Source organism: Anser brachyrhynchus, assembly GCF_964034855.1.
Source record: "Anser brachyrhynchus genome assembly, chromosome: 10".
NCBI lineage: Eukaryota > Metazoa > Chordata > Aves > Anseriformes > Anatidae > Anser > Anser brachyrhynchus.
The window spans coordinates 16834018-16846536 of record NC_137705.1 but is presented as its reverse complement, the minus strand read 5'-3'; the positions used below and the strand labels follow the sequence as shown (position 1 = coordinate 16846536).

The 12519-nt window shown below is 43.4% G+C and overlaps 1 protein-coding gene across 3 annotated transcripts in view; it reads right to left on the bottom strand.

Moving 5' to 3' along the window:
• Nucleotides 1-12519, bottom strand: part of FANCD2 (FA complementation group D2) — a 50197-nt gene that overhangs the window by 37258 nt on the left and 420 nt on the right. For all 3 annotated transcript variants that reach the window (XM_080606545.1, XM_080606543.1, XM_080606544.1), the window contains exons 2-11: nucleotides 12066-12152; nucleotides 10600-10734; nucleotides 9496-9563; nucleotides 8591-8694; nucleotides 7125-7188; nucleotides 4674-4726; nucleotides 3792-3870; nucleotides 2947-3071; nucleotides 2035-2122; nucleotides 961-1065 (exon numbers count right to left, since the gene is read on the bottom strand). In XM_080606545.1, coding sequence (XP_080462671.1) covers nucleotides 961-1065; nucleotides 2035-2122; nucleotides 2947-3071; nucleotides 3792-3870; nucleotides 4674-4726; nucleotides 7125-7188; nucleotides 8591-8694; nucleotides 9496-9563; nucleotides 10600-10734; nucleotides 12066-12132 — 888 coding nt within the window. In that variant the 5' untranslated portion in view covers nucleotides 12133-12152. The remainder of the gene's footprint in view (nucleotides 1-960; nucleotides 1066-2034; nucleotides 2123-2946; nucleotides 3072-3791; nucleotides 3871-4673; nucleotides 4727-7124; nucleotides 7189-8590; nucleotides 8695-9495; nucleotides 9564-10599; nucleotides 10735-12065; nucleotides 12153-12519) is intronic.

Below are 12519 nucleotides of genomic sequence, written 5' to 3'. Positions count from 1 at the left end.
TGTCACAATCTAATGCATGCATGCAGAAAGCAGGAGAGGATTTGTTAACAGCTACTACATGAAATTCCCATCTATTCATGCTAGAAGCTGCTGTGAATTAATTTTATCCTGTTTAGCAGCAGAGCAAGATATGAGACAGCCATAGAAATGCTGGGGCGCGTGAATTCACCAGTTTGACTGTTGTCAAATAGTCAGTGCTGTGCTGTGGGTCAGCACAGACTCGGTTGCACGTTATAGGTATAACTGTTTTCAGTGCTTTTGCTGAAAGATTAGGGCAGATCACAATCCACATCTGCTTTAAGCTGAGGCTTCCTCAAAGGATGAAAAAAAAAAAAGCATTGTTCAATAGTTCAGCAAGGCTGGCTCAGCAAAACAAATGGTTTGTTTAAAAAAATATTTTATGTTTCCTTTGATAAAGTGACTCTCAAAACCAAAAGATTCTTACATACAAAAATGAAAACAGCCCTCTAAACAGGAGAATCACTACTTTGGGAATGTTTCTAGAACAGTCTTTAGAGCAGAACTCAGTTGAAACGAGAATTACCAAGTTGCAATCCCAGGTCTGTTGGATACTTTAGGATTTTAGAACCCCTAAAAGGTCTGTACAATGAAAATTCTTAGATAAAATTCAAAGGCTTAAAGTTGCCACAAACAGTTCTTCAGTTTAGGAGCTTAACTCAGCATAATTTCACTACTTTCAGTTCTTTAAGGTGTTCAACACTGAAAAATAAATAAATGCAAATTCTAAAACCAAATGAGAAAAATCTGCAACGGCCAGCAAAAAGGAGAAGGTTTCAATTCTCATGCCTGAAGGCATAACCAAATCCATGTCAAAGGACAGATAGTTTCTGCATGTGCTTTCATCCTTGGCAATTTTAAAAACTGTACTTGAAAATATATTATAAAGCTTATAATATATCATAAAACTTATTGGTCTTTAGTATAGAGAAAATGCTGTACCTCTACTGCATTAGCAGCCTTGACGTTATGGAGGATGAATTTTACCACCACAGGCAAATCTTCCAGTTTTACAGAAGGTACAATGGTCATGGCAGACTGCTGCACCTGAAGGGAGAGCAATGCTGGATCACAGCCCTAAGACTCTGGTTCACAGATACACAGATTAAGTCGGTGGGAAGGGATTGTTTGAGGTTTCTCCTGCAGCCTTCTGCTCAGAGCAGGAATATTGCCAGTACTAGATCAGGCTGACCTTGGCTTTGCTAGCTGAGTTTTGAAGATCTCCAGGAATGGAGGACAACCTCCACCAGCTGCCCCTCACTGCCATCTCTTTACGCAGTTGCTGCAGACCCCAAACCATTTTCCAGATGTCCAACCTGAACCTCCCAGACTGTAATTTGTTGCCTCTGCCACTTAACATATCACCTGGCACTGCCAAGCAGAGATTGGCTCCATCATTTTTAAATGGCTTTCAAAAGAGAAAAGCATGGAAGAATCTAGCACGTTACACAGCACTAGCCTTTGGGGACTACGAAAAATAGTATTTAATGCACTCAAATGAACCAATGTTATTCTATTCATTAGAAGCCTAGCTGAAAGCATAACAATCCAGCATATCCAGAAGACCCAAGGCACATGATCTCTTTTCCTTTGGCCAAGGAAAACTATGGTCATATGATGATGCAGTCACCAGCCTGCCTTTACTTAGAATACAGCAGTCTAGTCTGGTCACTGTTTCTTTTTTTGAGGTACAGTGACAATAAGTGGGTTTAAGATGGGTGGTAAATGGTTACTGCAGCAAGGCAAAGTGCTTTTGCATTTTCTAAAACAGGCTTGTCTGAAACTTTTGAACGGATATTGTAACAGCCCGAGTATGCTTGTCAATGAATCCCTCATGAATGTTTCCTAAAATATTTTTAGTTTCCAAGACTCCTTTCCAATTCCAGCTAGCTCAGAACTTCTGAAGGCCTACAGAAGTCATATATAGCAAAATATTTTGAATGACCAAACAGCTCTTGCTGTTATATCGCTATGCAGGGGCTAGATTCTGTTTGACCACTCAGTAGAAGCACTTACCTCAGCAAGGAGTTCTGCATCAAGATCCAAACGAGAAAGAGCATCCAGAATTGGAACTGTCAGCCGTCTGCCCTCTTTTAGTAAGCAGCTGATATGCAAGAAAAAAGAAAATAAATTATCTTAATAGAACCATGTAATGGGAACACAAAGTACAAGGAATAGGATGTACCAGGGGTACAACCAGGGGTAGGCTGAAATAACAAACACCAGAGTGAAAAGATAATTAGCACTGGCATAAATGTAAGTGAACTGTGTAATGACCAGAACTAGAAATATGGATGAGTATAATTAAATATAGGCTAAGGCTACCAAAAAAAGAAATTATTGTGTAAAATGAATACACCATAAAAAAGACAGATATAAGGGCTAGCTTAATGTGATGCTCCCTGGGCGGATATCTACTGGTGTAAGGTCATCCTGTTCTTCGGGTCAGGAAAAATGCTTGAGAAAAGTATATAAAAGAGCTAGAAGGTTCTGCTTCACGAACAGATTTATTTTGTTGTGTGCTGTGTTTTTTTAATTAATAAAAGCAATGCTGACCCTTACCGTGGCAGAATCCAAAACAAATCCAAAGATGCCGATAGTAATAACCAAGTGACTAATCACAGCAGAAGTAATGAGCGCTTAACTGGAATCTACCTGCGCTGTACCCATGTACTCAAGAACTTAATAATTATTATTTTTTTAGATAAAGACACTTCTGGAGCATTTAGACATCTCTTTAAGAGCATAACAGCACACATCCTAAGCCAGTGCTGGTTGTCCTTGAATGTTACCATTAAGAGAAACAACTATTGTGCTGCTTTAGTCACTCCTGGTACAAACTACATTCACACATGATTTTTTTTTTTCTGTTGAGAGCAAGAAAAAGGGAGGAGAGGGAAGGGGGGGGTGGTGCGGAATCAGCTGTACCCAAGCTCTCTGGCAACTTTACTTTGCTGGGAATCCTCCAGGATCTCAGGTAAACTGGTGATAATATCATGCTGAATTGGTACAGGAGACACACTAAGCATCTGCATTAACTTCTTGACGAGATCCTACAGGAAAAGGAACACTCGTAAAGTGCACGTTCATTAGAATGGCAACAATACTATGCATGAAAGATCACTCAGGAAGTTATTTGCCTGGATTTACGCCAACTGTCCCTTAACTCATTGTCCCGTTGAAGCAGGGAATCATTGCATAGACTTTTAGGAAAAACAGCATTTTACAGGTAGGATATGACAATCTTGCTGAGCAAAGCAAACTGGGAAACCCAACAGCAAGCTTCCCAGAGTCAGGTCTTGATTCAGTTCATTCTGCAACTCTCCTTAGGAACAGCCCTCCAGGACAAAGTAACTCACAGAGACTGCTGACTTAGAAAGGGAAAGAAGGAAAAGAACCGTCAAAGCCAGAACAGAGAATTCATCCCCAGATGCTCGCAAGTATCCAGTACCTCGTGTTAAAAGTACACAGGAGGGGACTGTAACTTCTGGTTAGGGACTGCTTTAAAATGGGGTCACCCATGTGGATACATATGTACAGATACAAATTTATGAAAAAGGACACTTAGAACAAGACAAGAAGAAAATAAAATGGGATGTCCAAAAGTCACCAAAGAAAAGAACACAAACAAGAATTAAATCCCATCTCCCCTTCAGGATGTGAATAAGGAAACATCTGTTCTCATTAGCATCAAAACTGATCTCATCCCACCTGAGAGGTGTTACAGAAGCTGACTGGAGAAACACGCAGGTGTTTGTGCCATCAGTACCCACCTGGCTGTCAAGAAGACTATCAAGCCACTTAAACTGGTTGACAATGAGCCGGGGAAAATTTGTTCCAAATGTACCCACACTAAAAGAGCAGAAGTGAAACACGGGTTAGTCAGATCCACAGACAGACTCAAAGGTTTTGCTGCTGGTCAGCAAGACCATGAGATGCAATTCGTATTAGCCAGCTATCAAAATCACACTGTGAAAATATCATTAACACCTCTGGAGCTTTTAGCACCATGAAGGAAGAACCCCACTTCTTACTTGCTGGACACACAAATCAGGGATACTGTCAGCATGTTTTAATACACTATCAGCAACACCCTAATTACAGCACAAAAACCAAAACATGCCATATGACCTCACTTCAGGTCTCCTGTTCTGCCATACGTATGGCTACGCTACCTTAGCCTAAACCTCCTTTTGAGCCTGGTATCCTCACCCCCAGCTGCTGTCGGTATTAGATGCATTCGGACAAGTTTTGAGCACCAGAGGATGCACAGGGCCATCTTTTCTCAGAGTTTCCACTCAGCCTCCAACAATACACAGCTTAGTAAATTCCCAAGGCAGAAGGCTCTACACTCTGCAACATCAAAACTGCAAGGTATGTCTGTATTTAAGCTTCTATTAGCTTGTTTTCTGCTATGTGCATCCGCAGTATAAAAGGCATAGTAACTCACAAATAATTTTACACATATATGAATAAACAAACAAACAACAACAAAGCAGTGCAGACATCCATTTATATATTTTTTTTAAGTTTTGGTTTTTTTTTTTAGGTAGATCCTTTTAGGTAAGTTTGAAATTACAGTCGAAGTCAAACAGCTGGTAATTGTTCAAAAGAAGAAATTTCATTTCAAGTTAGAGGGAAAAGTCTATACTCACACATCAAAAAAGAATTCAGGGATCTTTTCCAACAACAGCGTTATGACAGCAGGCTAGAAGGAAGGTAAAAAGACAACATTAGGATGATGATTTACTGCTTGTGCTGTGGCACTGCCATCAAAACTAACTTTTCACAAAAGCTGAAATACACAGGGAATAGAAGACTCAAAAGAACAAAGAAAAGCATTTCCTGTAAAAGAAATCTCTTCCCTGTTGCCAGAGAGGAGATGCACAGCCTGCAAGGTGAAAAACACAGGGCAAGCTATATACGTAATCTAACAGAAGCAAACCACGTGGGCAGAGCTTACAGTTCCTCTGGGCCAAACTCTGTCAGACCCATCTGAGTTGTTTTTCACCACACAAGAATCTGAAGCATCAACTTTAGATTGGTTTGAAAACTACCTACATGATCTCGCCATTTCCCTTGCAAGTCTGATTCTTTTTTCCCCCTTTAATCCTGGCCCAAATGCAACTCTAAAAAACAGATGTATTTAAAATAAGAACTTTGAAAAAACATTTAATTATAAGAGGATTTAAATCCACAGCTGTTCTCAGGTTTCTCATGCCTTCGTGAGATATGTCACCTTCAGCTCCATATACGTGTTGATGCAACTTCTATCCAACTTAATAGAACTTGTTATCACCAGCAACGCTTTGCAAAAACAACTATTCACTATTTAACAGCAACTATTAAGTACTATTTAAGTACCACCACAGCACATTTTGCTTCACATGTGTGGTTCTTTTATGGGGGATGAGTACCAGCTCCCAGGAAGGCAGGAGAACAGGAGCTTCGATTGCACTGTAGGGTGAAAGGAGTTGTCTTTGGAGCCACATATGGGAAAGGAAAAGACAGAAGGGGATGAAAAGAGAACCATGTCTTATTGCCTGGACATTTCTTGCACAAGGACAGTCTGTATGTTCACTTTTCCCTTCCTTGCCCCAGGACAAGGCAGAGGAAGAGAAGATGAGCAAACACCCGTTGTCCTTTTCCTCTTCCACAACTGCCATTAGCAGCTGCAGGAAGGGGAGATGACTGATACAAGAGGTGAGTGAGCTGAGCTCAAGGAGCAAGGAAATCTTGGGAGGGCCTCTGTCCTTTCACATGGATTGGTTCCTTGTAAGGCTTGTTCAGGGCTGCAATTTAATTATCGAAAAATTTGGGTTAGAAGGGAAATTTGGGAGTTCTCTGGTCCAAGTCTCTGCTTAAAACTCCATCATCATTAGATCACATTGCTCAGTGTCTCGTCCATTTTTAAACACCTCCAAGATTTAACTACGTTCTCCACAGTGGAAGTGGTTAAATTCTCTCAGAACGTCCCATCTTTAACTTGACCGTCATCTCTCATCCTGCCCCAGCCCACCTTTGAGAAGACTCTCTCTGTTTTCTCTACACCATGCAACTGGATAGCTGCAGATAGCCAAGCCCTCCCCTAACTTTCTCAAGTCTAAACAAGGATAGTTCCTGCTGTCTCTTCTGACATGCCGTGTGCTGCAGGCCCTAAGCATCTTTGTGTCCCTCAAGAAACAAGTAATTATAAAATCATTTGGGTCGGACAAGACCTCTAAGATCATCAATCTAACCATTAACCTAGCACCGCCAAGTCTACCACTAAAGCACATCCCTAATCACCACATCTACACGTCTTAAATACCTCCAGGGACGGTGCCTCAACCGCTTCCCTGGGCAGCCTGTTCCCATGCTGCACAACCCCTTCTGTGAAGAATTTTTTCCTAATATCCAACTTAAACCTCCCCTGGTGCAACCTGAAGCCATTTCTTCTTGTCACATTGCTTGTTGCAAAGAGACCACCCCCCACCCTGCTACAACCTGCTCTGAGGTAGCTGGAGAGAGCAGTAAGGTCTCCCCGAGCCTCCTTTTCTCTGTGCTACATAACATCAGTTCCCTCAGTCGCTCCTCGTAAGACTCGCTTTCTAGACCCTTCACCAGCTTTATTGCCCTTCTCTGGACATGCTCCAGCACTTCAATGTCTTTCTTGTAGCGAGGGGCCCGAAAATGAACACAGTATTTGAGGTGCAGCCTCACCAGAGCAGAGCACAGGGAGACAATCACCTCCCTGGTGTGCTGGCTGCACTATTCCTGACACAAGCCAGGGTGCCGTTGGCCTTCTTGGCCACCTGGGCACACTGCTGGCTCGTGTTCAGCAGGCTGTCAACCAATACCCACAGGGCCCTTTCCTCCAGGCAGCTTTCCAGCCACTCTGCCCCCAGCCTGGAGCATTGCACGGGGTTGTCGTGGCCCAAGCGCAGGACCCAGCCCTTGGCCTTGTGGAGGCTCATACAGTTGGCCTCGGCCCATTGATAACGGATGCTCTTCCAGATGCAGCCTCCTCTGCCTCACCACCAGTTCTACTCATCCTCTACTTACATAAACAAAGGATCCCGAAATAAATCAACACCACTGTAAAGAGAAAACTAAGGTGTACATACCTGTAAGATATTAATTCCAAGAAGCAGTTTTATGAGGCTTTCACAATATGAGTGCACCAAAGTCCTGCAAAATGAGATTCCACAGTTGTAGTAAAAACAAGAGGAGAGCAAAGTAACTCTTTCCAGTACTTTTAAAAAAACAAACAAAAAAACCAACACATACAATGACTTCCTTTATATACCAAAGGCAGCCCCCAAAACAGTAGGTAATACAGCAGGAGCATTAGTAAACATTCGTTACTAGATAACTGCAAGGAAATTACACTTCCAAGACTTCTAAGAGAATTCTTTTAGAAGTGAAATATGAAAATTAATGGCTAGGTTTTAACATCTTTCAATCGTAACTGTCTGTATTGGGTTTCCGGGGCAAGGTTTTAATAGCGGGGGCCTGCAGGGGTGGCCTCTGTGAGAAGCGTCCAGCAGCTGCCCCATGTCAGACAAGGGCCAGTTTCAGCTGGCTCCAAAGGGACCCACTGCTGCCCAGAGCCGAGCCAATGGCGATGTTGTTTGCGCCTCCGTGAGAGCAGATTTAGGAAAGGGGGAAATAAAACCCTGCTGTGCAGTAGGGAGTTGCCACCCGTGAGGGACCCGTGCTGGAGCAGTTTGCTCCTGGGGGATGGACCCCGTGGTACGGAGCCGTGTGGGAGCAGTTCCTGAAGAGCTGCTGCCTGTGGGCAGCCCCCCAGGCTCAGTTTGGGAAGGACGGCATCCCGTGGGAGGGACCCCACGGGGAGCAGGGGCAGAGAGGGACCGTGAAGGAGCGCAGACAGTGTCAGGGACTGACCGCAGCCCCCATTTCCCCTGTGCTGCTTTGGGGGAGGAGGTGGAAGAGGGCGGATGGGGGGAGGGATTTTTAGTTTGCTTGGAGTTTCTCACTGCTCTAGCTTGTTAGTAATAGGCAATAAATTACATTAATCTCCCTATGCTGAGCCTGTTTTGCCCATGACAATAATTGTTGAGTGATCTCCCTGTCCTTATCTCAACCCTTGAGCCCTTTTCATCATATTTTCTCCCCCTTTCCCTTTGAGGAGAGGGAGTGAGAGAGCAGTTGCGGCGGAGCTCAGCTGCCTGGCTGAGTAAAACCACCACACCATCTCATATTTTCTGAGTGAGAATATAAAAAATTTTAAAATATAGGAAAGCCTACACGTTAAAAGAACTAAATAAATAAAGAAATGACATTATATGCTGGTTGGAGATTCCCAGTGTCAAACCAAACTGGAGGTTTCAGGTGCCCTTGCCCTGAAATCAGCAGCCATGTAAGAGAGAAGACATTTTTCCATAGGTGTCCGAAAGGGGAAAATATTCAAACCAAAGAATGACAGGGTCTTTTGCATAAGACACAGGTCTTGTTACGTATCAGCTGGAGCTACAGCTTTTCCCTCCACTCCACTCACTGTTGCACAACATTTAAGCAGAGACCAGCTCTGACTGAAAGGGAGAACAAAAAATACATTTTCCCTGACCTTGACCCCTCAGTCCGTACGGGAGCGCATGGCAAAAGGCAGTTCTTGAACTGGTTTCTGTCCCTGATGTGAGATTCCAATCCACTGATAAACTGCTTCACAACCTGCAAAGCAGAGAGAGATTACTCACTTCCTGAGAAGATGCCCTCATCAACTGCTGGCTTTTAGGACGCACTTTGTGAGCAGATGATGAAAGCAGGAAAGAGGTTTCCTATCCAGCTAGCCAGGGAGCTAGAATTTGTCACAGAAGGAATGCTGGATAATCTATAGCCTCAACCAAAAGCAAACACTGGTTGGTTTACAAAATAATTCTAAAGCAACAGTCTCTCACTTCACCTTGATTTAACCTGGCTTTCCCCACCTCCCTGTTCAGCTGAGACAGCAACATTTAATATGACAAGAACTGCATCCAAAAACATTTGCAGGATTCAAATCACTGGCCTCAGGACATTTGTGCTGGGTTTGTTGCTGGAGAGGAGCACCAAATCTTGACAGTTTTAACACTGCCAGCTCCCACCTAACACAAAACCAAGCTTCCACTGGAAAAGTTAAGCAAACTACTGTGCTCTCTTTAAGAGTCTTTGTTTATTGAATAACGTTGCCAGTGAATTACTTTGACAAGGCATAGGGTTGGAAATGCAGAAGTTGTGCTTTGAATTACGAAAAAATAACCTCAGAGCAAACACATCAAGGTTGGTAACAGGGGTACGTGCTGGCCGTTACCTTGTGCCTAACTGTTCAGAGGAACAATGAGACCAAAAGGCTGGGATGATGACATTGAGAGAAATAGCAAGTTTTGCATGCTTCTGTACAAGACCAACAGAGAAAGGCAGCTGCATCTGTGCCTTTTACTACACAGTAAAGTTTTAAATCTGGCTCCTGCCAAAACATAGTCAGCTACTTACGCCTGGGTAAGACGGGTGCTTCTCTAGGGTCAGGCGGAGCTTCTTCTGGAAAGCCATCTGATCTACAGCTAAGGAGAAAGTTTAAAGAGAATAAAGAATCAGACGTATTTTAGCCATACAACACTGCACTAACAGCTACACTAGGTACAAGCTCTCAGGATCATCCACCGTTATTTCTGCATTTGCTCTGTCGAGAATTCCAGCTAGCAAAAGCCCGAGTGGTGTTACCTACCACGCGAGCTCTCTCCACTCTGGGCTGAGGGTGGCTAGTAGCACTAACCAGGCTTGATACACAAACTCCCACACTTTTTGGCAGATAAACACAAATCTATTCCAGACAGAATGAGAGTCAAGAAGTGCAGGAAGAATCCCTAGGCTTTTTTTTTTCTGTCCTTAGGAGGCAACATGATCTTTGCCAAATGTGCAACCCCAAAATCCCTTTGCCTAACATAACAGAGTAGCCATCTTCCAGCAAAATCAGTCCTGTAACCACGAAGTTCATTCATGTGACACAGCGTGTAATGTCACACAAATAAACCACTCAGCGGCCCTGCCATCCTAAAGAAGCCTTCCTCTGCTCAAACCCACTGCAGCAATGTAAAAAAGTACAGCTTCACTGTCTCATAGAGGTGAAACATGGAAAACCCCATGAAGCAATTCAACTTTCTGCTTAGACCATGACTAGGGTGAAGCAGCTCCATCCAAACAGATGCTTCCTGCAGTGCCTCGTCTGAGCTAAAAGGTGTTCGTGTTCCTGTTTCATCCATCTTGGTCTAACTAGCAAAAAAAGGTAAGACTGTAAACTCAGATGCAGTCTAATCTTAGTCCAGATACCTCCAGTAATCTCTCAGAAGTCTTTTGACTTGACATGTATCCACTCAAAAAGCAGGCGTAATGAGTTTAAGTGATGCACTCAGTTAGGCAGGAGCAGTGCAATTCAAGAAGCATATAACAAACAAGAGTCCAGATGAAAGTTTCCTTGAACTTTCAAACAAGCTCGCCCAAGCATTTCTTACTCTGCAAGTAACAAGTGTCTTTACTTTGTAACAGTCATCTTTGCAGGCTTTAAGATACAAACAGAAAGAACAAGTGTTAAATCCATACCTATTTCATTCTGCCCTTCCCCAGCTTTCAGTATAATTCCTGATGTTCTAAGGAGCTCTTCAAATACTCCCTCACTCTCCAGTCCACCTTGGGCAGAGGCCTTTTCCTTATCAGAAGCCCGTGACTTCTTTGTTTCTGAGAAAACAAGACGAGCTACATCAAATTATTGTGCAAAAGAGTAGCAGGGAACTTCCAGAAAAAGAACTAATTCAAAATTAACCTTCTAGTAAGAAATTACAGGAACACATTTATGGGACCAGACCAACAAACAACACTGTGAGGCTCTATTTGACAGCAGGCGTTAGCTAACCCAAACACCAACGCAGAGATCCTATCAAACAGTTACCCCTGCAGCACGACACCACATGGGAACATTTCCTAACCGCCACTTTTAGCGGTCCACAACCAAAGGCAGGAAGACATACTTTTGGTGCCATACTCCCAGGCGAGACGTATTTGCTAACAAATTACAAACTGCACAATACTAGAATCATACTTCCCTCTGGCCTGGAAAGCACAAATTTAATTTAGGTTCTTCCACTAAACTTGTCACTTAGGGATCCACCCACGTGCTAATGCAAAAAAGTATCTTCCCTCTAGCTACGTAGAGAGGTTATTTTGGCTTCAGAGGTATAATTTTTGATCAAATATGATTAGTTTGCAAAAAGCCAAGGTGCTGAAGCTTCAGATGATTGATGTTGATCGAAGGTACAAGAACAGAGGGACTAATAAAAGATATGGCACTGCTTTTAGTTTTATTTTACTGCGATTCTGTTGGGACGAAGGAGTTAAAAGTGGAAAATCGTCGAGGGGGATGGGATCAGAACTGAAGACTGGCAAGGAGGAGTGTAAATACGTACAAATGACCTTGCAGCTGGGAATGTGTAAAGTCTGGGAGTAGTAATGTAGGAAAGCACATAAATTGTACCTGCTACTGTTTGTGCCCTGGGTATTCGGCAAGTAGCACATCTGCGTATAAGTAATAGAGGTGTTTGGTAGGCTCGGAGGCATCCTATCGGACGCACTTGAGCTCCCAACCTCGGTACAGAGAAGATCAAACAAGCACCGTGAGGATCACAGCATGGTGGTAAAAACTGCGCCTGCGTGAACCCTTGATAAACAGGTGCCAGCTGGAGGCAGTGATCTAGCACGGCCTGAGCTCGGCGATGCCTGCATCCCTGCTCGTGTGCAGCTGCTGGATGTTGCTCCAGGAATCCCCTGGTTGGCGAGGTGACGGGAATTAATCTACCCTTTGCATTTTAGCCGTGTGCCTGTGGTTGTTCCTGCTGCCTGCCTGTACTGCGTCACACAGCTTCATAAAACAATAGCGCTCAAGATCAACAGCATAATTAACAATTAGCTACTGAGATTATCAAACTGCCATTATGGCCTGTCCTCTCTCCCTTGGAGCTGCTGCCGCTACCAACAGGTTTCCAGTTCTTGTAAGATTATGCCTGAGCACCTACTTGGCAAGTCTGCTTTTGAGTTCTCTCCAGAAACATCAGGTTTTGACAATTTCCGTTTCGAAACCATGGTAACAAATCACTTGTCGCCTATAAGAAAGCAGGAAGAAAAGACAAGTGAGTAAAGGAGATATAGCTTTAATTCAGAAGAAAATGTGAGTTTAATTCAATTTTTTTTTAATGCAACTCTAGAATGGATTACTGGATAGCGAAGCAAAATGCTCCGGAAATATGACTTTTCCAAAGGCAGGCAGACTGCCTGGCTGACCAGTATCACACCACGCTCTTCTGCTGTACAGGTTAGGATTTTAGAGCTTGCCATATTTAAATAGCAGGACACGTCGCTTTTTCCAGAATTCCTAAAACGGGGTCCGCGTTTCCTCCAGACACCGTACAAATTAAGCAGCTAGCTAAACCGAGGTCTCAAATTTAACGCAGCGACCTCAGCGCACACCCA